This window comes from Scyliorhinus canicula, chromosome 17 (genome assembly GCF_902713615.1).
Source record: "Scyliorhinus canicula chromosome 17, sScyCan1.1, whole genome shotgun sequence".
Classification (NCBI taxonomy): domain Eukaryota; kingdom Metazoa; phylum Chordata; class Chondrichthyes; order Carcharhiniformes; family Scyliorhinidae; genus Scyliorhinus; species Scyliorhinus canicula.
The window spans coordinates 103,267,373-103,294,842 of NC_052162.1; the positions used below are offsets into that span (position 1 = coordinate 103,267,373).

At 46.0% G+C, this 27,470-nt stretch overlaps 1 protein-coding gene across 5 annotated transcripts; it reads left to right on the forward strand.

Moving 5' to 3' along the window:
• Positions 1-1,043: 1,043 nt before the first annotated feature.
• Positions 1,044-24,157, forward strand: LOC119951441 (zinc finger protein 214-like). Of its 5 annotated transcripts, none has more exons than XR_005457624.1 (2): positions 1,044-1,100; positions 23,225-24,157. XR_005457624.1 is itself a non-coding variant. In XM_038774641.1 (2 exons), exon 2 carries the CDS (start codon positions 10,771-10,773, stop codon positions 11,443-11,445), a length of 675 nt encoding a protein of 224 aa, XP_038630569.1. In that variant the 5' UTR covers positions 1,050-1,100; positions 10,724-10,770; the 3' UTR covers positions 11,446-11,954. The 5 variants fall into 5 exon arrangements, 2 of the variants coding, with proteins under 2 accessions (XP_038630569.1, XP_038630568.1); XM_038774641.1 differs by lacking the exon at positions 23,225-24,157 and adding an exon at positions 10,724-11,954 and having other exon boundaries at positions 1,050-1,100; XR_005457623.1 differs by lacking the exon at positions 1,044-1,100 and adding an exon at positions 1,108-1,472.
• Positions 24,158-27,470: the final 3,313 nt, after the last annotated feature.

Consider the following 27,470-nt stretch of genomic DNA (forward strand, 5'->3'; position numbering starts at 1 on the left):
TAGGTGGATTGGCCATGATAAATTGCCCTTAGTGTCCAAAATTGCCCTTAGTGGGGTACTGGGTTATGGCGACAGGGTGGAGGTGTTAACCTTGGGTGCCCGTAGTGTCCTAAAAAGTAAGGTTAAGGGGGGGGGGTTGTTGGGTTACGGGTATAGGGTGGATACGTGGGTTTGAGTAGGGTGATCATTGCTCGGCACAACATCGAGGGCCGAAGGGCCTGTTCTGTGCTGTAATGTTCTATGTTCTAAGTGTCAGCACTTTCTGAACACAAAACATGAGAACAAACACAGACACTTTGGCAGCAAAGAAAAGGGGTGGAAACAAAATCAGAATGGAGGGCAGTGAGGATCTTTTGACTTCTCTTTGAGGATAAGAAACTAATCCTGTCACTGATTATTCAGTTTGTTGTTTTTTTTCTCTTTCATTACTCTAGATTATTTCAGTTCTCAAACTTATAGTTCCTCGACACAGAGCCCCAAACCGGATACTGAATTGCCTTTCTCACGACACTGTGTTCATTCCCTCCAATAATCTGTCAGAGAATTTACAGTGCTGAAGGAGGCCATTTGGCCCAATAGTCTGCACTGGCCCTTGGGAAGAGCACCCCACCCAAGCCTCCCTTTCCTCCTCCCTTTCCCCGGAACCCAATAACCCCACTCAACCTTTTTGGACACTCAGGGCAATTTATCATGGCCAATCCACCTAACCCGCACAGCTTTGGACTGTGGGAGGAAACCAGAGCATCCGGAGGCAACCCACACAGACACGGGGAGAACGTGCAGACTCCATACAGTGACCCAAGCCACAAATCGAACCTGGGACCCTGGATCTGTGAAGCAACTGTGCTAACCACTATTTTAACATGCTGCCCTGTCTGAAATATTGTAAATAATGAAGACCAACAACAACTCCAGAATCTTGAGGTCTTGTACCCAGCAGGCCTATCGGTGGAGCATGTCCCCCATCCGTATCAGAGGTAAACGTTGTGCACGCGCGATTCTTCACAGCCCCTGGTACATGCGCAGCTCCTCCCAGTCAGTGACGCACGCACAATACGAGTGTGGGCGATGCCGAGCGGCTTGTTTGTGATGAGCAGTCGGTATGTTTATTCGGTGTCGGGACGGTAGCAACGGATGTAATAGGCGGGTGAGAAGGTTTCATAAACACCCAGTGTAGGCCCTAAACCATGGAGCCAAAGGGAGGGGGGGAACAGAGCTGTCCGTCTTTTCCCAATTAGAGAAGCAAGCCAACAACCGCCATCTTTACAGGAGGCAGAGCGCAGGCGCAGCCAGCTGAACTCCGGGCCAATCAGCGAGAGCCGCGATAAGCCCCGCCTTTTCATCCACTCTGCTGCAGGCCGAAACCTGACAAGAAGGAGTTGGAGTTCTCGCCGTGATTTCTGTTCAATGTGCGACCATCTTGGTGCAGCAACGGAGGGTGGGCACGGTACCAGTGACCAGGAGAGAAAATGGTTGGTTCATTGACAGTTGCAGGATTTCATAAAATAGTCTGTAAACTCGGATTTAAAACCACAAGGGACAATAAATCACAGGTGTGGCGTTCGGTGAGAAATCACATTTTTGCTGATAAAACCAGAGGTCAGGCTTGCAGAGAGAAACAATGAACACCATACATTTATAGAAAGCAATCAGGAGAGCAAAGAGCAGCTATGAGAAACCTCTGGCTGGTAAAAGTAGGGGAAATCTCAAGATATTGTGTAAGTATAAATGGGAAGAGGATAACTGGAGAAAGAGTAGGGCCCATTTGGGACCAACAGAAATCTGTGGGTGGAGCCAGAGAACATTGGTAGGGTACTGAACAAATACTTCATATCTGTCTTCACCCAAGAGAATGAGGAGGTAAATATAGAACCTGGGAACAGAGACTGTGAGGTTCTTGCACAAATTATCATAGGCAGTGACAATGTATTGGAGGTGTTGGCAGACTTAAAAGTGGATTCATCTCCAGGTCCGGATGAATTGTGTCCCAAGATGTTGTGGGAAGTGAGGGAGGAGATTGCAGGAGCTCTGATCCAAATTTTCAATTCCTTTTTGACCTCCGGGGAGGTGCTAGAGGATTGGAGAACAGCTAATGTGGTCCCACTATTGAAGAAAAGTGGTAGAGATAAGGCAGGAACTACAGACCAGTGAGTCTCATGTCAATGGCAGGGAAACTATTGGAGAAAATTCTGAAGGAATGTGTCTCCACTTGGAGAGGAGAGATTTGATCAGGAATAGTCAGATTTGTGGCAGATGGAAGGTCAGGCCTAACATGTGATTGAATTTTTTGAGCATGTGACTAGGTGTATAGATGTGGGTAATGCATGTAATTTACATGGATTTCAGCAAAGCCTTTGACAAAGTCCCATATGGTAGACTAATGAAGTTAAATGCACATGGGGTACAGGGTAACTTGATACGGTGAATTCAAAGTTGGCTTAGTTGTAGGAGGCAGAGGTTGATGACATATAGTTGCTTTCGTGACTGGAAGAAAGTGTCCAATGGCGTACCACAGGGATTTGTGATGGGTCCCCTATTGTTTGTCATTTATATAAATGACATAGATAACTCTGTGTGGGGTGGGATCAGTAAACTTGTGGATGACACAAAGATTGGTCGGGTGGTTAACAGTGCGATGCAGTGTCTTGAGTTACAGGAAGGTATAGACATCCCGTCAAATGGGCAGAAAAGTGGCAGATGGAATTTAACCTTAAAAGTGTGAGGTGATACACTTTGGAAGGAGTAATGTGACAAAGTATTCAATGAATGGCATGACACTGGGACGTTCTGAGGAAAAAGGGACCTTGAACTGTGTGTCCATAGATCTCTAAAGGCAGAAGGGCAGCTTAATAGGGTGGTGAAAAAGCCATATGGGGCAATTTCCTTTATCAATCGAGGTATGGATTACAAAAGCAGGAAAGCCATGTTGGAGATGTATCGAACTTTGGTAAGGCCACAGCTGGAGTACTGTGTGCAATGCCACATTGTCGGGGCAGCATGGTGGCACAGTGATTAGCTCCACTGCCTCAGAGCGCCAGGGACCCGGGTTCAATTCCTGCCTTGGGTCTCTGTCTGTATTGAGTTTGCACTTTCTCCCTGTGTCTGCGTGGGTTTCCTCCAGGTGCTCCAATTTCCACCCACAGCCCAAAGATGTGCAGGTTAGGTGGATTGAACAAAGAACAATACAACACAGGAACAGGCCCTTCAGCGCTCCAAACTTGTACCGATCATGATACCACCCTTGGCCAAAACCCTCAGCACTTCCTCGTGCCGTATCATATGACCATACGACACAGGAGCAGAATTAGGCCGCTCGGCGCATCGAGTCTGCTCCGCCATTCAATAATGGCTAATATTTTTCTCATCCCCATTCTCCTGCCTTCTCCCCATAAACCCTGAACCCCTAATTGTCTAAGTCCTTCTGAAGCCTGCCTGCTTTCTCAATACCAGCTTCCCCCTTGAGATCTTTGTGTCATCTGCAAACTTAGCAACCGTGCCTTCAGTTCCTTCCTCCAGATCATTAATGTATATTGCGAAAAGTTGTGGTCCCAGCACAGACCCCTGAGGAACACCACTAGTCACTGGCTGTCATCCTGAAAAAGACCCTTTTATCTCTACTCTGCCTTATGCCAGTCAGCCAATCCTCTATCCATGCCAGGATCTTACCCTGAACACCAAGGGGTCTTAACTTATTTAACAGTATCCTATGCAGCACCTGGAAATCTATATAAATCACGCCCAGTGATTCTCCTTTGTCTAACTTCCTTGTTACTTCCTCAAAGAACTCTAACAGATTTGTTAGCTATGACCTCCCCTTGACGAAGCCATGCTGAATCAGTCCTATTATATCATGCACTTCCAAGTACTCCTCATCTCATCTTTAATAATGGACTCTAAAATTTTACCAATGACCGCAGTCAGGCTAACCGGCCTAGAATTACCCGTCTTCTGCCTCTCTCCCTTCTTAAACAGTGGTGTTACATTAGCCACTTTCCAGTCCTCTGGGACCCTTCCTGCCTCCAGAGATTCCTGAAAGATCATCACCAATTCCTCCACAATCTCCTTAGCTATCTGTTTTAGAACCCTGGGGTGCAGTCCATCCGGTCTAGGTGAATTATCCACCTTCAGACTTTTCAGTTTCCCCAGAACCTTCTCCTTAGTAATGGTCACTGCACTCACCTCTGCCCCCTGGTTCTCCGGGAGCTCTGGCATCCCACTGGTGCCTTCCACTGTGAAGACTGATATAAAGTAACTATTCAGTTCGTCTGCCATTTCTTTGTTTCCTGTTATTACTTCTCCAGCCACATTTTCCAGTGGTCCAATGTCTATTTTTGCCTCTCTTTTACCTTTTATATATTGAAAAAAACTCTTCCTATCTTCCTTTATATTACTAGCTAGCTTGCACTCATACTTCATCTTCTCCCCCTTTACTGCTTTTTAAGTTGTCCTCTGCTTGCTTTTACAGGCTTCCCAAACCTCTGGCTTCCCGCTAATCCTAGCCACTATGTATGCTTTTTCTTCAGCTTATATGCTGTCCTTGACATCCCTTGTCAGCCATGGATGCCTTGTCCCCCCCACTGAACACGTTTCTTCTTCCTTGGGATGAATTTCTGTTGTACCTCCTGAATAACCCCCCAAAACGCCTGCCATTGCTGTTCCACTGTCTTCCCTGCTCGGCTCCTTTTCCAATCAAATCTGGCCAGCTCCTTCCTCATTGCAGTTATCCTTATTTAATTGTAATACCGTTACATCGGTTGGCAGCTTCTCCCTCTCAAACATAGAACATTACAGCGCAGTACAGGCCCTTCGGCCCTCGATGTTGCGCCGACCTGTGAAACCACTCTAAAGCCCATCTACACTATTCCCTTATCATCCATATGTTTATCCAATGACCATTTAAATGCCTTTAATGATGGCGAGTCAGGGCATTCCACGCCCTTACTACTCTCTAGTGAAGAACCTACCTCTGACATCTGTCCTATATCTATCTCCCCTCAATTTAAAGCTATGTCCCCTCGTGCTAGCCATCGCCATCCGAGGAAAAAGGCTCTCACTGTCCACCCTATCTAATCCTCTGATCATCTTGTATGCCTCAATTAAGTCACCTCTTAACCTTCTCTCAGGACTTAAGGACTTAACCTTAAGTCCCTCAGCCTTTCCTCATAAGATCTTTCCTCCATACCAGGCAACATCCTGGTAAATCTCCTCTGCATTCTTTCCAATGCTTCCACATCCTTCCTATAATGTGGCGACCAGAACTGCAGACAATACTCCAAATGCGGCCGCACCAGAGTTTTGTATAGCTGCAACATGACCTCATGGCTCCAAAACTCAATCCCTCTACCAATAAAAGCTAACACACCGTACGCCTTCTTAACAACCCTATCAACCTGGGTGGCAACTTTCAGGGATCTATGTAAATGGACACTGAGATCTCTCTGCTCATCCACACTACCAAGAATCTTACCATTAGCCCATACTCATTATTCCTGTTACTCCTTCCAAAATGAATCACCTCACTTTTCTGCATTAAACTCCATTTGCCACCTCTCAGCCCAGCTCTGCAGCTTATCTATGTCCCTCTGTAACCTGCAACATCCTTCTGCACTGTCCGCAACTCCACCGACTTGTGTCATCTGCAAATTTACTCACCCATCCTTCTACGCCCTCCCCCAGTTCATTTATAAAAATGACAAACAGCAGCGGCCCCAAAACAAATCCTTCTGGTACACCACTAGTAACTGAACTCCAGGCTGAACATTTCCCATCAACCACCACCCTCTGTCTTCGTACAGCGAGCCAATTTCTGATCCAAACTGCTAAATCACCCTGAATCCCATGCTTCTGTATTTTCTGCAATAGCTTACCGTGGGGAACCTTATCAAACGCTTTACTAGAATCCATATACACCACATCAACTACTTTACCCTCGTCCACCTGTTTGGTCACCTTCTCAAAGAACTCAATAAGGTTTGTGAGGCATGACCAAATGAGGCATGACAAAACCATATTGACTATCCCTAATCAAATTATTCCTTTCTAGATGATTATAAATCCTATCTCTTCTAAACCTTTCCAAGACTTTGCCCACAACAAAAGTAAGGCTCACTGGTCTATAGTTACTAGGGTTGTCTCTACTCTCCTTCTTGAACAAGGGGACAACATTTGCTATCCTCCAGTCTTCTGGCACTATTCCTGAAGACAATGACGAGATAAAGATCAAAGCCAAAGGCTCAGCAATCTCCTCCCCAGCTTCCCAGATAAATCCCATCCGGTCCAGGGGACTTAGCTATTTTCACACTTTGCAGAATTGCTAACACCTCCTCCTTATGAACCTCAAGCCCTTCTAGTCTAGTAGCCTGTATCTCAGTATTCTCCTCGACAACATTGTCTTTTTCCTGCGTGAATACTGACAAAAAATATTCATTTTGCACCTCTCCTATCTCCTCGGACTCCACGCACCACTTCCCACTATTGTCCTTGACTGGCCCTCCTCTTACTCTCGTCATTCTTTTGTTCCTGACATACCGAGATAAAGCTTTAGGGTTATCCTTGATCCTACCTGCCAAAGACTTCTCATGTCCTTCCTCTTGACAAGTGATTCAACTACTTTAGTAAACCACGGTTCCCTCGCTCGACCATTTCCTCCCTGCCTGACGGGTACATACCTATCAAGGACACGCAGTAGCTGTTCCTTGAACGAGCTCCACATTTCAATTGTGCCCATCCCCTGCAGTTTCCTTCCCCATCCTATGCGTCCTAAGTCTTGCCTCATCGCATCATAATTGCCTTTCCCCCAGCTATAACTCTAACTGCAGTGTAAATTCTATCATGTTCTGGTCACAGCTTCCTCAGGGTTCCTTCACCTTAGGTTCCCTCATCAAGTCTGCCTCATTACACATCACTAAATCCAGAAATGCCTGTTCCCTAGGAAGCTCTTTCATTTACCCAATTCATTTTTTCCAATTAAGGGACAATTTAGAGCGGCCAATCCATCGAGCCTGCAGATCTTTGGGTTGTGGGGGTGAAACCCACACAAACACGGGGAGAATGTGCAAACTCCACATGGACAGTGACCCAGAGCCAGGATCGAACCTGGGACCTCGGTGTCGTGAGGCAACAGGGCTAACCTGATTATTGTAATATTGCCTTTTTTACTTGCCTTTTCTATCTCCTGATTTATTTTCTGCCCCACCTCCTGACTACAGCTAGGGGGGCCTGTACATAACTCCCATCAGGGTCTTTTTACCTTTGCGATTCCTCAACTCTACCCACAGAGCTCCTGTGCCTTTTGATCCTATATTGCTCCTTGCTATCAATTTAACTTCATTCCTTACTAACAATGCAACCTCGCCTCCTTTTCCCATCTGCCTGTCCTTTCGATAGGACACATATCCTTGTATATTTAGATCCCAGCCCTGATACCCTTGCAGCCACGTCTCTGTGATGCCCACAACATCGTACCAGCCAATCTTAATGTGCGCAACAAGCTCATTTACCTTGTTCTGTGCACTGCGCGCCTTTAGGTACAACACCTTCAATCCTGCAATGACCACCTCCCTTTTCACACTTTTTTGCACTGCCTGAGGGTGATATTGTTCTTTTATTTTGGTTCTCTATTTTCCCTTCAGTTATTACACCTTCTCAGCTCACATTCTGGTCCCACCCTCCTGCCATACTAGTTTAAATCCACCTGCCCGAGTGAATTTAGCAAACCTCCCAGCAAGGATATCAGTGCTCCTCAGTTTAGATGTAACCCGTCCTCCTTGTACAGGTCCCACCTGCCCTGGAAGAGATCGCAATGGTCCAGAAATCTGAAATCCTCCCTCCTACACCACCAGTTTAGCCACGTGTTTAGCTGCACTATCCTCCTATTTCTAGCCTCAGTGGCACAGGGAGTAATCCTGAGATTACAACCCTGGAGGTCCTGCTTTTTCGCTTACTGCCTAACAACTTGAATTCCTTCTGCAGGACCTCATCACTCTTCCTGCCTATGTCGTTAGTGCCGATGTGTACTACAACCTCTGGCTGTTCACCCTCCCCCTTCAGGGTGTTCTGTGTTCATTCAATATCCCTCAATACCCATCCTATCCATGTATTTGTTGAGATGCCTTTTGAACGCCGTCAATTTATCTGCTTCCACAACCTCCCCTGGCAGTGCTTTATAGGCACCCTCTGCATAAAAAGCCTGCCTCGCACATCTCTAAACCTGGCCCCACGGACCTTAAACCTAGTCCCCTGGTGACTGACCCCACAAACCTGGGAAAGAGTGCCTGTCCATCCACTCTATCCATACCCCTCATAATCCTGTAGTCCTCGATCAGGTCACCCCTCAACCTCCATTGTTCTAATGAAAACAGTCCGACTCCATTCAGTCTCTCTGCACAGTGGGCTAAACAGCTGGCTTGTAATGCAGAACAGCGCGGGTTCAGTTCCCGTACCGGCCTCCCCCCGAACAGGCGCCGGAACGTAGCGACTAGGGGCTTTTCACAGTAACTTCATTGAAACCTACTTGTGACAATAAGCGATTATTATCCTCCATCCAGGCAACATCCTGGTAAACCTCCTCTGCACCCTCTCCAAAGCCTCCACATCCTTCTGGTAGTGTGGCGACTAGAATTGTGCGCAATATTCCAGGGGACAGCATGGTAGCACAGTGGGTCGCACTGTTCCCAGGTTCAATTCCCGGCTTGGGTCACTGTCTGTGCAGAATCTGCACATTCTCACTGTATCTATGTGGGTTTCCACCAGTGCTCCGGTTTCCTCCCACAAGTTCCGAAAGACGCGCTGTTAGGTGAATTGGACATTCTGAATTCTCCTGTGTACCCGAACAGGCGGTGGAATGTGGCGACTATGGGCTTTTCACAATAACTTCATTGCAGTGTTAATGTAAGCCTCATTGTGACAATAAAGATTTTTTTTTTAAAGAGCGGCCTTATCAAGTTTCTATACAACTTTAGCATGACTTGCCAGTTTTTATACTCGATGTCCCATCCAATGAGGGCAAGCATTCCATGTGCTTTCTTGACTACCTTGTCCACTTGTGTTGCACCGTTCAAAGATCTGTGGATCTGTACGTTCAGATCTCTCTGACTTTGTATATTTTTAAGATTGGCCATACTAAATTGCCCCTTAATGTCCAGGGATATGGAGTTAAGTGTGGTTACGGGGTTGCAGGGATAGGGTGAGAGCCTAGTTATGATGCTCCTTCGGAGGGTCGGTGCAGACTTGATGGGCTAAATGGCCGCCTTTTGCACTAGGGATTCTATAATTCTATAATAGGAAGGATGCGACTGCACTGGAGGGGTTGCAGAGGCGATTCACCTCGATGTTGCCTGGGGTGGAATATTTAAGTTGTGGAGAGGTTGGATAGGCTTGGGTTGGTTTTGCTGGCGGAGATAAGACTTGAGGGGTGACCTGATCGAGGTGTATATAAGAATATGAGGGGCATGGACAGGGTGGTAGGGTGCAGCTATTCCACTTAGTTGAAGGGTCAATTTCGAGGGGCGTTCAAGGTGAGTGGCAGGAGATTTGGGGGCTTGAGGGAAAACACTTTTACCCAGAGGGTGGTGAGAGTCTGGAACGCACTGCCTGGGAGGGTGGTATAGATGGGGTGCCTCACATCCTTTTTTTTTAAATACCTGGATGAGCACTTGGGACGTTATTACATTCAAGGCTATGATCAAGTGCTGGCAAATAGGGATTAGATTGGCAGGTCAGGTGTTTTTCATGCGTCGGTGCAGACTTGATGGGCCAAAGAGCCTCTTCTGCGCTGTATTATTCTGTGATTCTGTGAAATAATAAAACAAACTGACAGCCAGACACATCAGGAGATATTAGTACAAATGACCAAATGCTTAAGGAACCAGGTAGGTTTTACAGAGAGTCACAAATGAGGAAAGTTCGGTGAAGAGATGAAAAAATGTACAGACGGAATTCCAGAGCTTGGGCTGAGGGAATTGAATGCTCAGTCATCATTTGTGGAGTAATTATAATGGGAACTGTACAAGAACCCAGAGTTAGAGCAATACAGATACCTCGGAAGATTGGGGGTCTGGAGTTGATTGTCGAGATAGTGAGGGATGAGGTTATGGGGGAATTTGAAAACAAGGATGAGGATTTTAAAATTAAGGTGTTTGAGCAGGAGCTAATACACATCAGGGAGCACAGGGTTGATAGGGAAATGGGATTTTTTGCAAGTTAAGACATGACAAGTAGACTTTGAGATGGCTTCAAGTTTACCAAGGATAGACTGTGGGATATAACATATTGTTATCTCTAATCATAAATATTTGTTGAATAGAGCGCAGAACGAGTTGCCCAAAGTTTTGTTAGGATTTCAGCACAGGGAGGAGAGACTTGCAGCTTTGGGGAACAAGAGACGAAAAAATGTTCACCAGAAACTAACATTATTTGTCCTGAATTTCTGTCCTGTACTGACAGTGATGACTTTTGTAAACTGCTTTACAGAGAATTAGAAGGGAAAAATTAGCATATGGGAAACTCAAGATTGAACAGAGTTACTCGATTCATTAGGATCTGAATAGCCTTTGAATGTGCAAGGGAAAATGTTTGTCTGTTGTGGGAAAAGATTTGAAACATCACCAAGACACACACATCTGAGTGAGAGTGAACTGACGGTGGATGGAGCTTTAACCCATTTAAATAATTAGAAAAAACACTTCACCATTTTTTCTGTTCATGTTTTCTGTGTGTGGACAAGGATTCAACTGGTCATCCAACCTAGAGAGACACCAGGACAGCTACACCATGGAGAAACCGTGGAAATGTGAAGACTGTGGAAAAAGATTCCATTATCCATCCAAGCTAGAAAACCATCGGCGCACTCACACCAGGGAGAGGCCTTTCACCTGCTCCCAGTGTGGGAAGGAATTCATTCAGTCATCCCAACTGCTCACACACCAGCGGTTTCACGCTGGAGAGACACCGTTCAACTGCTCCAATTGTGGGATGGGATTTACTCAGTCATCTGACCTGCTGAGACATCAGCGAATTCACATTGGAGAGAGGCCATTCACCTGCTCCGACTGTGGGAAGCGATTCACTCAGTCATCCAATCTGCTGAGACACCAGCAAGTTCACACCGGGGAGAGACAATTCACCTGCTGCGACTGTGGGAAAGGATTCATTCGGTCATCCCAACTGCAAACACATCAGCGAGTTCATACTGGGGAGAGACCGTTCACCTGTCCTATATGTGAGAAAGGATTCACTGGGTCCTCTGACCTGCTGAAGCACCAGCGAATTCACACTGAGGAGAAACCATTCAACTGTACGACCTGTGGAAAGAGATTCAGGTCATCAGCCAATCTCAATGTACACCAACGAGTTCACACTGGAGAGAGGCCATTCCTCTGCTCCCAATGTGGGAAGGGATTCGCTCAGTTATCCCACTTGCAAACACACCAACGAGTTCACAAGTGACTGCAGAGATTTGATTCTGCTGTTATTCCTGCTGTTAATCATTTCCAGGACTGAACCATGTTCATTCTGACAGTTGGGGTTTGTTTCTGTTGATGTGAATAATCCCTGTAACTGGACTGGAGTTTAATATTGTTGGATCTATTTGTCTTCTCTGAAAGAACCGCTGTCTGTGATCTTTCCCCATAATTCAGGAACTCTCATCAGAAATTAGTTTAAACAAGATTCTGAACTTTTACTTCAATCCTAAATCGACCGTAGATACATACACTACAATTCAGTGTCAGAGAGAACAAAGAACAAAGAAAAGTACAGCACAGGAACAGCGCCTTTGGCTCTCCAAGCCTGGGCCGATGTTGATGCCCGAACTAAAAATGAAACCTTCTTCCCTTACTCAATCCGTATCCCTCTATTTCCTCCATATTCATATACCTATCCAGATGCCTCTTAAATGTTGCTAATGTGTCTGCTTCCACTGCATCCTTTGGCAGTGCATTCCAGGCACCCACCACTCTGTGTGTAAAACATACCCCACACATCTCCCTTAAACTTTCCCCCTCTCTCCTTGAACCTGTGCCCCCTTGTAATTGACACTTACACCCTTGGAAAAAGCCTCTGACTATCCACCCTGTCTATGCCTTTCATAAGTTTGGAGACCTCTATCAGGTCCCCCCTCAGCCTCCGTCTTTCCAGTGAAAACAATCCGAGTTTATTCAACCTCTCCTCATAGCCAACACCCTTGAGACCAGGCAACATCCTGGTGAACCTTCTTTGCACTCTGTCCAAAGCTTCATAGAACATAGAAAAATACAGCACAGAACAGGCCCTTCGGCCCACGAAGTTGTGCCGAACTTGTGTCCTAGATTAAGGACAAATTAATCTACACCCCATCATTCTACCATGATGCATGTACCTATCCAATAGCCACTTGAAGGTCCCTAATGTTTCCGACTCAACTACTACAACAGGCAGTGCATTCCATGTCCCCACTACTCTCCAGGTAAAGAACCTACCTCTGACATCCCCCTATATCTTCCACCATTCACCTTAAATTTATGTCCCCTTGTAATGGTTTGTTCCACCCGGGGGAAAAGTCTCTCACTGTCTATCTATTCCCCTGATCATTTTAGAAACCTCTATCAAGTCGCCCCTCATCCTCCTCCGCTCTAATGAGAAAAGGCCTAGCACCGAACAATCTTTCCTTGTAAGACCTACTCTCCATTCCAGGCAACATCCTGGTAATTCTCCATTGCATCTTTTCCAAAGCTTCCACATCCTTCCTAAAATGAGGCGACCAGAACTGCACACAGTACTCCAAATGTGGCCTTACGAAGGTTTTGTACAGCTGCATCATCACCTCATGGCTCTTAAATTCAATCCCTCTGCTAATGAATGCTAGCACACCATAGACCTTCTTCACAACTCGTTCCACTTGAGTGGCAACTTTCAAAGATCTATGAACATAGATCCCAAGATCTCTCTGCTCCTCCACATTGCCAAGAACCCTACCGTTAACCCTGTATTCCACATTCATATTTGTCCTTCCAAAATGGACAAGCTCACACTTTTCAGGGTTAAACTCCATCTGCCATTTCTCAGCCCAGCTCTGCATCCTATCTATGTCCCTTTGCAGCCGACAACAGCCCTCCTCACTATGCACAACTCCACCAGTCTTCGTATCGTCTGCAAATTTACTGACCCACCCTTCAACTCCCTCATCCAAGTCATTAATGAAAATCACAAACAGCAGAGGACCCAGAACTGATCCCTGCGGTACGCCACTGGTAACTGGGCTCCAGACTGAATATTTGCCATCCACCACCACTCTCTGACTTCTATCGGTTAGCCAATTCGTTATCCAACTGGCCAATTTTCCCACTATCCCATGCCTCCTTACTTTCTGCACAAGCCTACCATGGGGAACCTTATCAAATGCCTTACTAAAATCCATGTACACTACATCCACTGCTTTACCTTCATCCACGCGCTTGGTCGCCTCAAAGAATTCAATAAGACTTGTGAGGCAAGACCTACACCTCACAAATCCGTGCTGACTATCTCTAATCAAGCAGTGTCTTTCCAGATGCTCAGAGATCCTATTCCTCTGTACCCTTTCCATTACTTTGCCGACCACCGAAGTAGACTAACTGGCCTGTAATTCCCAGGGTTATCCCTATTCTCTTTTTTGAACAGGGCGCAACATTCACCACTCTCCAATCCCCTGGTACCACCCCTGTTGACAGTGAGGACGAAAAGATCATTGCCAACGGCTCTGCAATCTCATCTCTTGTTTCCCATAGAATCCTTGGATATATCCCGTCAGGCCCGGGGGACTTGTCTGTCCTCAAGTTTTTCAAAATGCCCAACACATCTTCCTTCCTAACTAGTATCTCCTCGAGCTTACCAGTCTGTTTCACACTGTCCCTTCCAACAATATGGCCCCCCTCATTCGTAAATACTGAAGAAAAGTACTCATTCAAGATCTCTCCTATCTCTTCAGACTCAATACACAATCTCCCACTACTGTCCTTGATTGGACCTACTCTCGCTCTAGTCATTCTCATATTTCTCACATATGTGTAAAAGGCCTTGGGGTTTTCCTTGATCGTACCCGCCAAAGATATTTCATGCCCTCTCTTAGCTCTCCTAATCCCTTTATTCAGTTCCCTCCTGGCTATCTTGTATCCCTCCAGCGCCCTGTCTGAACCTTGTTTCCTCAACCTTACATAAGTATCCTTCTTCCTCTGCACAAGACATTCAACCTCTCTTGTCAACCATGGTTCCCTCACTCGACCATCTCTTCCCTGCCTGACAGGCACATACATATCAAGGACACGTAGTATCTGTTCCTTGAACAAGTTCCACATTTCAGTTGTGTCCTTCCCTAACAGCCTATGTTCCCAACTTATGCACTTCAGTTCTTGTCTGACAGCATCATATTTACCCTTCCCTGTTGCACGCACCTATCCCTCTCCATTATTAAAGTGAAAGTCATGGAATTGTGGTCACGATCTCCAAAATGCTCCCCCACTAACAAATCTATCACTTGCCCTGATTCATTACCAAGTACTAAATCCAATATGGCCACCCCCCTGGGCGGACAATCTACATACTGTGTTAGAAAAGCTTCCTGGACACACTTCACAAACACCACCCCATCCAAACTATTTGATTTAAAGAGTTTCCACTCAATATTTGGGAAGTTGAAGTCCTTCCACCTCCTGATAATGTGGTGACCAGAACTGCACGCAATATTCCAAATGCGGTCGAACCAAGGTTTTATATAGCTCCAGCATGATTTCCCAACTCCTGTACTCAATACTCCGGCTGATGAAGGCAAGCATGTCATATGCCTTCTTAATCTCCTTGGCCACCTGTGTTGCCACATTAGGGAACTGTGGACCTGCACGCCTAGATCCCTCTGTATGTTAATGTTCCTAAGGGTTCTGCTATTTACAATATAATTCATACCTAGATTTGATCCTCCAAAATGCATCCCCTCACATTTGTCCAGATTAAACTCCATCTGCTATTTCTGTGCCCAAGCCTCCAATCTATCTATCCTGTTGTATCCTCTGACAATCCTCGGCACTATCAGCAACTCCGCCAATCTTCGTGTCATCTGCAAATTTACTAATCAGACCACCCACATTTTCCTCCAGATCATTTATATACACTACAAACAACAGAGGTCCCAGCACTGATCCATGCGGAACACCACGAGCTACAGATCTCCATTCTGAGCAACATCTTTCCACTGTTACTCTCTGCCTTCTATAACCAAGCCAATTCTGTATTCATCTAGCCAGCCCATCCCGAATCCCATGTGATTTTAGTTTGTGTACCAGTCTGCCATGTGGGACCTTGTCAAATACCTTACTAAAGTCCATATAAACTACATCCACAGTCCTTCCCTCATCAAACTTCTTTGTCACCTCTTCAAAACTCTCAATCAAGTTGGTGAGAGATAACCTTCCCCGGACAAAACCATGCTGCCTGTCAGTAACTCAGCCATTTCCTCCAAATGTGCATATATCCTGTCCCTCAGTATCTTTTCCAAAAGCTTCCCCACCACTGATGTCAAGCTCACCGGCCTATAATTTGCTGGATTATCCCTACTTCCTTTCTTAAACAAGGGAATTACATTGGCTTGCCTGGTGCAGTAACCTGGGAAAGATCCTATCCAACCTGGAGATTTGTGTACCTTAATGCAATTTAGGATACTCAACATTTCCTCCTTTGATATATTGACGTTCTCAAGACCGTTCGCACACCTATCCCTGACCTCAACATCCGTCATATCCTTTTCCCTGGTGGATACCGATACAAAGTATTCATTAAGGATTGCAAGCACATCCTAAATAGGATTTCTAAAGAGGTTCAGAAAGGGCAAACTAAGTTGAAGAGGGTCTAGAATCAGTTATATCCACAAGGTCAATGCAGGTGAACAGAGCTGGAGAATAAAGTTTGTGCATGGACTTTTGTTTGAACCAGGTGCATTTATTTATTTTATCGTGTCCAGTCCACCTAACCTGCACATCTTTTGGGTTGTGGGGTACACGGGGAGAATGTGCAAACTCCACATGGACAGTGACCCAGGTCCGGGATTTGAACCCCGGGTCCTCAGCGCCGCAGTCCCAGTGCTAAGCACTGCACCACCGTGCTGCCCTGCCAGGTGCATTTATGATGTGGAGATGCCGGTGTTGGACTGGCGTGAGCACAGTAAGAAGTCTTACAACACCAGGTTGAAGTCCAACAGGTTTGTTTCAAACACTAGCTTTCGAAGCACTGCTCCTTCCTCAGGTGAATGAAGAGGTATGTTCCAGAAATATACATTAATGATCTGGAAGAATGAACTGAAGGCACTGTTGCTACGTTTGCAGATGATACAAAGATATGTAGACGGACGGGTAGAATTGAGGAAGCAGGGGGGCTACAGAAGGACGTGGACAGGCGAGGAGAGTGGGCAAAGAAGTGGCAGATGGGATACAATGTGGAAACATGTGAGGTTATGCACTTTGGTAGGAAGAATGGAGGCACAGACTATTTTCTAAATGGGAAAAGGCTGAGGAAATGAGAAGCATAAAGGACTTAGGAGTCCTAATTCAAGATTCTCTTAAGATTAATGCGCTGGTTCAGTCGGACGTTCGGAAGCCATGTTCTGCCTTGGAAAGAGTCCAGAGGATGTTCACAAGAATGATCCCTGGAATGAAGAGCTTACCATATGAGGAAGTCATGATGTGGAGATGCCGGCATTGGACTGGAGTGAGCACAATAGGAACACCAGGTTAAAGTCCAACAGGTTTGTTTTGAATCACGAGCTTTCGGAACACAGCTCCTTCCTCAGGTGAATTAAGAGGTGGGTTCCAGAAACATATAGAGACAAAGTCAAAGATGCAAGACGATACTTTGAATGCGAGTCTTTGCAGGAATTAAGTCTTTAAAGATCCAGACGGAGCAACTGGAGAGACGGACAATCACAGGTTAAAGAGGTGTGAATTGTCTCACGCCAGGACAGGTGGTAGTATTTTGAAAGACCAGGCCAGATGGTGGGGGGTGAATGTAATATGACATGAATCTAAGGTCCCAGTTGAGGCAGTACTCAAGTGTGCGGAACGTGAGAACCTCTCTGGCTACATTGAGGGCATATTGAAACCCATTGTACAAGGAACGCCCAGCTTCTGTTGCGATACAACGGACTTCTTACAGAACATAGAACAGTACAGGGCCTTCGGCCCTCGATGTTGCGCCGACCTGTGAAACCGATCTAAAGCCCACTACACTATTCCTTGATCATCCATATGTTTATCCAATTACCATTTAAGTGCCCTTAATGTTAGCGAGTCCACTACTGTTGTAGGCAGGGCATTCCACACCCTTACTACTCACTGAGTAAAGAACCTACCTCTGACATCTGTCCTATATCTATCTCCCCTCAATTTTAAGCTATATCCCCTCTTGCTAGCCATCACCATCCAAGGAAAAAGGCTCCCACTGTCCACCCTATCTAATCCTCTGATCATCCAGTATGCCTCTATGAAGTCACCTCTTAACCTTCTCTCTAACGAAACATCCTCAAGTCCCTCAGCCTTTCCTCATAAGATCTTCCCTCCATACCAGGCAACATCCTGGTAAATCTCCTCTGCACCCTTTCCAATGCTTCAACATCCTTCCTGTAATGCGGCGACCAGAACTGCACGCAATACTCCAAATGCGGCCGCACCAGAGTTTTGTACAGCTGCAACATGACCTCATGGCTCCGAAACTCAATCCCTCTACCAATAAAAGAGATGGGTTCCAGAAACATATATGGAGACCAAGACGATACTTTGAATGTGAGTCTTTGCAGGTAATTAACTCTTTACATGTCCAGACGGAGCAACTGGAAAGAGGGATAATCACAGGTTAAAGAGGTGTGAATTGTCTCAAGCCAGGACAGTTGGGACGATTTTGCATGCCCAGGCCAGATGGTGGGGGGTGAATGTAATGCAAGATTAATCCAAGTCCCGGTTGAGGCCCTACTCATGTGAGTCACAAAAAGTTTGTTTACAAGTGCAACAGGTGATTAAGAAGGCAAATGGAATTTTGTCCTTCATTGCTAGAGGGATGGAGTTTAAGACTAGAGAGGTTATGCTGCAATTGTAAACGGTGCTAGTGAGGTCACACCTGGTGTATTGTGTTCAGTTTTGGTCTCCTTACCTGAGAAAGGACGTACTGGCGCTGGAGGGTGTGCAGAGGAGATTCACTAGGTTAATCCCAGATCTGAAGGGGTTGGATTACGAGGAGAGGTCGAGTAGACTGGGACTGTACTCGTTGGAATTTAGGGGGGGGGGGGGGGGGATCTTATAGAAACGTTTAAAATTATGAAGGGAATAGATAGGATAGATGCGAGCAGGTTGTTTCCACTGGTGGGTGAAAGCAGAACTAGGGGGCATAGCCTCAAAATAAGGGGAAGTAGATTTAGGACTGAGTTTAGGAGAAACTTCTTCACCCAAAGGGTTGTGAATCTATGGAATTCCTTGCCCAGTGAAGCAGTTGAGGCTCCTTCATTAAATGTTTTGAAGATAAAGATATATAGTTTTTTGAAGAATAAAGGGATTAAGGGTTATGGTGTTCGGGCCGGAAAATGGAGCTGAGTTCAAAAAAGATTAGCCATGATCTCATTGAATGGCGGAGCAGGCTCGAAGGGCCAAATGGCCTACTCCTGCTCCTAGTTCTTATGATTTACAGACCAAAATCTCAAACATCACGTCTAGATCTGACAGAGCCATTCAGTTCAGCGGCCATTAAATCTAGAAGAAAAAATGTTTACCCAACCTGTTTGCTTCAAAAGATTTTAAACATCAGTGTGACTGGAAAGCACCGAGGACACACCCAAGTGTTCCGAAGCACTGACTGTGGAAAGAGCTTTAACTAGTTAAACAGCCTGAAAAATATCGCACCATTCACCGCGGGGAGAGACCGTACACGTGTTCTGTGTGTGGACGAGGCCTCAACTGATTGTCAGACCTGGAGAGACTCGAGGAGACCCAACACAGGAAGAAAAGGTGGAAATATGGGGACTGTGGGAAGGGATACAGAATGCCATCGGAGCTGGACGTTCATTGACACATTCACACCGGGGAGAGGCCTGCTCTCAGTGTGAGAAGGGATTCACTCAGTTATCCAGCCTGAAGATACACCAGCGAGTTCACACTGGGGAGAGGCCATTCACCTGCTCTCAATGTGGGAAGGGATTCACTGAGTCCAGCTGCCTGCAGACACACCAGCGAGTTCACACTGGGGAGAGGCCGTTCACCTTCTCTCAGTGTGGAAAGGAATTCTGTTTTTCCTCGTCCCTGCTGAAACACCAACAAGTTCACAATTAATTACAGGGGTTGGATTCTGCTGTTATTGTTTCTGCTCTCAATTACATCAAGGATTGCATTTCACTCTCTTTTTCTCTATCAGGGAATCGGCACTGTAAGAAGTCTTACAACACCAGGTTAAAGTCCAACAGGTTTGTTTCAAACACGAGCTTTCGGAGCACTGATCCTTCCTCAGGTGAATGGAGAGGTATGTTCCAGAAACATTTATATAGACAAAGTCAGAGATGCTGGACAATGCTTGGAATGCGAGCATTTGCAGGTAATCAAATCATTACAGATCCAGAGAGAGGGATAATCACAGGTTAAAGAGGTGTGAATTGTCTCAAGCCAGAACAGTTGGTAGGATTTTGCAAGTCCAGGCCAGATGGTGGGGGGTGGATGTAATGCGACATGAATCCAAGATCCCGGTTGAGGCCGCACTCAAGCGTGCGGAACTTAGCTATAAGTTTTTGCTCAGCAATTCTGCGTTGTCGCGTGTCCTGAAGACCGCCTTGGAGAACGCTTACCCGGAGATCAAAGGCTGAATGCCCCTGACTGCTGAAATTTCCCGACTGGAAGGGAACATTCCTGCCTGGTGGTTGTCGCACGATGCCCGTTCATTCGTTGTCGCAGTGTCTGCATGGTCTCACCAATGTAGCACGTTTCGGGACATCCTTTCCTGCAGCATATGAGGTAGACTACATTGGTCGAGTCGCACGAGTATGTACCGCGTACCTGGTGGGAATCTGAGACAGGTAAAGTGATGCAACCGTGGCTAACAAGAAAAGTTAAAGATTCCATTAGATCAAAGGAAGTGGCTCATAAAGTAGCCAAAATAGTAGTAAGCCTGAGGATTGGGAACTCGTTTTCTAATACAGCAAAGAAGGATCAAGAAACTGATGAAGAGAAAATAGAATATGAGAGCAAACTGGTGCAAACATAAAAACTAACTGGAAAAGCTTGGGGCTGGTTTAGCTCACTGGGCTAAATCGCTGGCTTTTAAAGCAGGCCAGCAGCACGGTTCGATTCCCGTACCAGCCTCCCCGGACAGGCGCCGGAATCTTGCGACTAGGGGCTTTTCACAGTAACTTTATTGAAGCCTACTCGTGACAATAAGCGATTTTCATTTCATTTCATTTTTCATTTTCAAGCTCCTATAGGAATGTGACAAGGAAAAGATTGGCAAAGACCAATGTGGGTCCATTCCAGGCAGAGATTGAAGAGTTTATAATGGGGAATAAGGAAATGGCAGAGAAACTAAACAATGTGTGTCTGTCTTCACAGAGGAAGATACTGAAATTGTCCTAAAAAAACTCTAGAAAACCAAGGGACTAGTGAGCACGAGGGCGGCACAGTGGTTAGTAATGTTGCTTCACAGTTCCAGGGTGCCAGGTTAGATTCCCAGTTTGGGTTGCTGTCTGTGAGGAGTCTGTGCATTCTCTCCGTGCCTGCATGGGTTTCCGCCCACAGTCCAACGATGTACAGGTTAGGTGGGGTGGCCATGATAAATTGCCCTTAGTGTCCAAAAAGGGTTAGGTAGGTTTACTGGGTTATGGGGATAGGTTGGAGGCGTGGGTTTAAGTAGGGTGCTCTTTCCCAGAGCCGCTGCAGACTCGATGGGCACTGTAAATTCTATGATTATGAATGAGGGTAATGCTTTTGATGTGTTGTACATGAACTGTCACAAGGTATTCAATACAATGCCATGCAACAGACTTGTGAGAAAAGTTATAGCTTGTGGAATAAAATGGACAGCAGCAATGTCGACAAAAGATTGGCAGAATATTAGGAAGTAGAGATATTTTTCATGCTGGAGAAAGGTTTGTAGTGATGTTCCCCAGCAGTTGGTATTGAGCCCCATGCTTTTCCGGATATATATTAATGCTCTGGATCTTGGTGTGCAGGGGACAGTTTCAAAGTTTGCGGATAACATAACACTTGGAAGTATTGTAAACTGTGAAGAGGACAGTTAGGTTGCTGGAGTGGGCAGGTAGAAAATTTAATGTGGAAAAGTGTGAGGTGATGCATTTTGCTTGGAAGATTATGGAGAAACAATATAAAATAAGGAATAAAATTCTTAAATGTGTCAAGCAGCAGAGGGACCCGAGTGCATAGATCATTGAAGGTAGCAGTTGGGACCTGCTTTACTGAAGTCGATGTGACAATGGTCAACCACACTACCCTCATTAATCCTCCTGATTACTTCCTCAAAAATTCTATTAAGTTAGTAAGGTACAATCTTTCCTGAACAAAACCATATTGACTGTACCTGATCAATCTGAATTCAACCTTTCTTTATTGGGGGCAAGTGCAGTATAGCACATGAAGGTTCTCTATGTTTATGGGGGGGGAAGGGGGGGGGGGAATGTTTTTCAGTGACAGAATGGGAATGCAAGTGGCACAGTGGTTAGCGCTGCTGCCTAGGGCACTGAGGACCCGGGTTCGATCCCGGCTCTGGGTTACTGTCCGTGTGGAGTTTGCACATTCTCCCCCTGTCTGCATGGGTTTCACCCCCACAACCCAAAGATGTGCAGGTTATGTGGATTGGCCACGCTAAATTGCCCCTTAATTGGAAAAAAATAATTGGAGACGCTAATTTTTTTTTATGTGACAGAATGGGAACAACTTGTCCATCATGCTGCTTCACACTTTGAGTTATAATGTCTTATTGATAAGACAAAACAACAATATATGTTAGTCAGTGACAATAATTTGTATTTATATTGTACCTTTCACATAATAGAAATTTCCAAGTTATTTCAGAGAAATGTTATGAAGTAACATTTGACAAAGCCACAAAGAAGATATTAAGGCAGGTGACCAAAAGCTTGGTCAAAGAAGGAGATTTTAAGGAGAATCTTACAGGAGGATTGGATTGGATTTGTTTATTGTCTTGTGTACCGAGGTACAGTGAAAAGTATTGTTCTGCATACAGTCCAGACAGATTATTCTGCACATAAAAAATAGGGTAAACATAAATACACAATGTAAATACCAAGACAGGGGCATCGGGTGAATCATACGGGAGTTAGTACTACTCAGTAAAGAAGAAGTGTGAAGGGATCAGATCTGTCCATCAGAGGGTTATTTAGGAGTCTGGTAACAGCGGGAAAGAAGCTATTTTTAAAATGAGGTGGAGAGGTTTAAGGAGAAAATTACGGAGCTTCTGGCCCAGGCAAATGAAAGAATGACCACCAATAGGCTAGCGATTAAAATCAGGCATGTTCAAGAGGCTGGAAAATAAGGTTGAGAATTTTAACATTTTGATTGTTCTCCAAGGCTGTCTGCAGGTCCGCGAACACAGGGGTAATGTGAGTAAGCAGAGTTTTGGATGAGCTCAAGATTACAGAGGGGTTGAATGTGGGAGACCGACTGGGAGTGTGTTAGGATAGTTAAGTCTAAAGGTAGTTGGTGGCTAAATGTTGGGGTCTGTAGTGGGGACTGAAGACAATGGCTTCAGTCCTCCTGAGTGTTTAAATGGAGGAAATTTCTGTTCACCTAGTGCTGGCTGTCAGACAAGTCAGGACAGAGTGTAACCTGGGGGGGGGGGGGGGGGGGGGGTGCTATGGAGGTGATGGTGTTCACAACCACCTGCTACTTTGCTCCTTCCAGCTGTGGAGGTTCAAAATTTGGGAGAGTCTGTCAAAGTTCTGATCAAGCTGAACTTGCATAAAATTCCTCTACTTCACCACTCTCTTTCCTGTCATCGAGGACAGAGTCTTGTGTAGGTCCAGACCAGGTGACAGTTTCTCTTCCTGAAGGACATTAGTGAACCAGTTGGATTTTTACGACAATCCAGCAGTTTTCATGGTCACTTTTTCCTAATGCCTGCCCCACAAATTACTAGATTCATTCAGCTCAATTTCACAACCTGCCTTTGTGTGTTTGTAGGTTCTCTCTCACTCCCTTTTTTCTGTTTTAAATCAATTTCACAGGGCATTAGAAGGCGACGATTTGCAGCTGGGGAAACTAAAAAGAAATATCACATCAGGATTTGATAGAGTTTCTCAATTTCATTAGGACCTGAGGATCGTCAGCCTTCGAAAATGGCCAGAAAAAGCTCTGATGACACCGGGGTGAGACAGTGGAAATGTGGGGACTGCGATGGGATTCAATTACCCATCTGTGCTGGAAACCCATCCCCGCAGTCACACTGGAGAGAGACCATTCATTTGCTCCGAGTGTGGGAAGGGATTCACGCAATCATCCAATCTGCTGAGACACCAGGATATTCACCGTGACGAGAGACCTTTTAAATGTCACAACTGTGGAAAGTGCTTTAAAAGTTCAGAGGAACTGATATCCCATCAATGTGTTCACACTGACAAGAGTGCTCTCACTGTGGGACCGGTTTCAGGTGGTCACTGCTCACCAGGAAATTCACACTAGGGAGAGGTCATTCACCTGCTCCGAGTGTGGGAAGCGATTTACTCAGTCATCCAACCTGCTGAAACATCGGCTAGTTCACACTGATGAAAGACCTTTTAAATGCCCAGACTGTGGGAAGTGCTTTAAAAGTTCCAAGGAACTGATGTCCCTTCAACGTGTCCACACTGATGAGAAACCGTTCAGGTGCTGTCACTGTGGGAGCGGATTCAGGTGGTCGTCTCAACTCACCGTACAACAGGAAATTCACATTGGGTAGAGACCATTCACCTGCTCCCAGTGTGGGAAGGAATTGACTCAGTTACCACATCTTTTGTGACACCACTGAGTTCAGAGGTTCTTGGATTTTGCTGTTAATCACATCACATCTAGGACAGAACCTTGTTCACTGGGATCTATTTCTGCGGATGTTCATAATTTCCAGCCCAGTTACAGTGTTTAATGTTCTGCATAAAATTGAAATAAATCAGGTTGATATTAAATACAGAGGGTCTGACCTTTTTTAATATCTCAAACACAAGTTCGTTTTGAAGTTCTGTCCCTCTCCCCTGTCTCCTCCATCCTCACCAACAACAAATGTGAGGAGCTTATGGAGCTTCTTTGTCACTAAGATTGATACAATCCAACCTTACCTTCCACAAACCCACCGAGAGAAACTGTCTCTAAAGTTTCCCGTTGTCCGAGCCCTGAACCCCACCTTTCTCCAGTTTGTCACAAGTAGGCTTACATTAACACTGCACTGAAGTTACTGTGAAAAGCCCCTAGTTGCTATTCCAGCGCCTGTTCGGATAAACTGAGGGAGAATTCAGAAAGCCCAAGCACGTCTTTCGGAACTTGTGGGAGGAAACCGGAGCACCCGGCGAAACCCATGCAGTCACAGGAAGAATGTGCAGGCTCCGCACAGACAGTGACACAAGCCAGGAATCAATCCCAGGTCCCTGGCACTTTGAAGCAACAGCGCTAGCCACTGTGCTACCGTGCCGCCCATGTACTGTCCTGGTACTGTCCCTCTTACCTTTAGATCCACTAATATCGCTCGCCCTAAAAACACCCTTGACCTGACCATCTTTTCAAACTACCACCCCATCTCCAATCCCCCTTTCCTCTCCAAACTCCTTGTACTTTGTGTCCCTCAAGGATCTATCTTTGGCCCCTCCTATTTCTCATCCAAATGCAACTGTCAGGTGACATCATCCAAAGGCACTGTTTTTTTTCACATGTATACTGAGAATGTTGGGCAGCACGGTAGCACAGTGGTTAGCACAATTGCTTCACAGCTCCAGGGTCCCAGGTTCGATTCCCAGCTTGGATCACTATCTGTGCGGAGTCTGCACGTTCTCCCCGTGTGTGCATGGGTTTCCTCCGGGTGTTCCGGTTTCCTCCCACAGTCCAAAGATGTGCAGGTTAGATGGATTGGCCATGCTAAATTGCCCTTCGTTGGTCCAAAAATTGCCCTTAGTGTTGGGTGGGGTTGCTGGGTTATGGGGATAGGATGGAGATGTGGACCTGGGGTGGGTGCTCTTTCCAGGAGCCGGTGCAGGACTCAATGGGCCCGAATGGCCTTCTGTACTGTAAATTCTATGATACCCAGCTCTACTTCATCACCATCCTCTCCATTTCCTCACTGTTACTAAATTATCAAACTGTTTATCTCACATCCAGTACGGATGAGCAGAAATGTCCTCCCATTGAAAATTAGGAAGACCAAAGCCATTGTCTTCAGTCACCACTACAAATTACGTTCCCTAGCTACCGAGTCCATCCCTCTCCCTGGGAACTGTCTGAGGCTGAACTCCTCCGTGTCAAATTTGACCCAAAGGATGAATTTCCGACCATATATCCACACCATCACTTAAACAAATATTTAAATCTCCATAATGTCGCCTGTCTCTACCCCACCCCAGTTCACCTGCTCAAACCCTCATCCATGTCTGTGTAACCTTTAGACTTGCCAATTCCAATACATTCCTGGTTAGCCTCTCGCATTCACACCCCCCCCCCCCCCCCCCCCCCCCCCCCACCCCCCCCCCCCCCCCCCCCCCCCCCCCCACCTCCACACAGAAACATGAGAGCATCCAAAACTCTGTTCCCTGTGTGCTTTCTCGCACCAAGTTTCGTTCACCATCAACCTTGTGCTCACTGACTCCTGGTCAAGCAATACCTTGATTTTAAAATTCACATCCTTATTTTCAAATCTCTTAATGGCCTCGTCCCTCCCCATCTCAGTAATCTCCAGCCACACAACCCTCTGAGATAACTGCACTTTTCTCAATCTGGCCTCTTGAACATCCCTGATTTTAATTACTCCACCTTTAGAACATAGAACAGTACAGCACAGAACAGGCCCTTCGGCCCTCGATGTTGTGCCGAGCATTGTCCAAAACCAAGATCAAGCTATCCCACTCCCTGTCATTCTGGTGTGCTCCATGTGCCTATCCAATAACCGCTTGAAAGTTCCTAAAGAGTCCGACTCCACTATCACAGCAGGCAGTCAATTCCACACCCTAACCACTCTCTGAGTAAAGAACCTACCTCGGACATCCCTCCTATATCTCCCACCCTGAATCTTATACAGTAGTTATGTCCCCTTATAACACTACATCCACCCGAGGAAATAGTCTCTGAACGTCCACTCTATCTATCCCCCTCGTCATCTTATAAACCGCCTCTCATCCTCCTCCGCTCCAAAGATAAAAGCCCTCGCTCCCTCAACCTTTCCTCATAAGACCTATCCTGCAAACCAGTCAGCATCCTAGTAAATCTCCTTTGCACCCTTTCCAATAATTCCACATCCTTCCGATAGTGAGGTGACCAGAACTGCACACACTACTCCAAATGTGGTCTCAACAGGGTCATGTACAGTTGCAGCATAACCCCGCGACTCTTAAACTCAAGCCCCCTGTTAATAAATGCTAACACACTATAGGCTTTCTTCACGCTCTATCCACTTGAGTGGCAACCTTCAGAAATCTGTGGACATGAACCCCAAGATCTCTCTGTTTCTCCACATTCCTCAGAACCCTGCATTTAACCTGTGATCCGCATTCAACTTTTTTCTACCAAAATGAATCACCTCGCACTTAGAACATAGAACATAGAACGATACAGCGCAGTACAGGCCCTTCGGCCCTCGATGTTGCACCGACATGGAAAAAAAACTAAAGGCCATCTAACCTACACTATGCCCTTATCATCCATATGCTTATCCAATAAATTTTAAATGCCCTCAATGTTGGCGAGTTCACTACTGTTGCAGGTAGGGCATTCCACGGCCTCACCACTCTTTGCGTAAAAAACCCACCTCTGACCTCTGTCCTATATCTATTACCCCTCAATTTAAGGCTATGTCCCCTCGTGCTAGCCACCTCCATCCGCGGGAGAAGGCTCTCGCTGTCCACCCTATCTAACCCTCTGATCATTTTGTATGCCTCTATTAAGTCACCTCTTAACCTTCTTCTCTCTAACGAAAACAACCTCAAGTCCATCAGCCTTTCCTCATAAGATTTTCCCTCCATACCAGGCAACATCCTGGTAAATCTCCTCTGCACCCGTTCCAAAGCTTCCACGTCCTTCCTATAATGAGGCGACCAGAACTGTACGCAATACTCCAAATGCGGCCGTACTAGAGTTTTGTACAACTGCAACATGACCTCATGGCTCCGGAACTCAATCCCTCTACCAATAAAGGCCAACACACCATAGGCCTTCTTCACAACCCTATCAACCTGGGTGGCAACTTTCAGGGATCTATGTACATGGACACCGAGATCCCTCTGCTCATCCACACTACCAAGA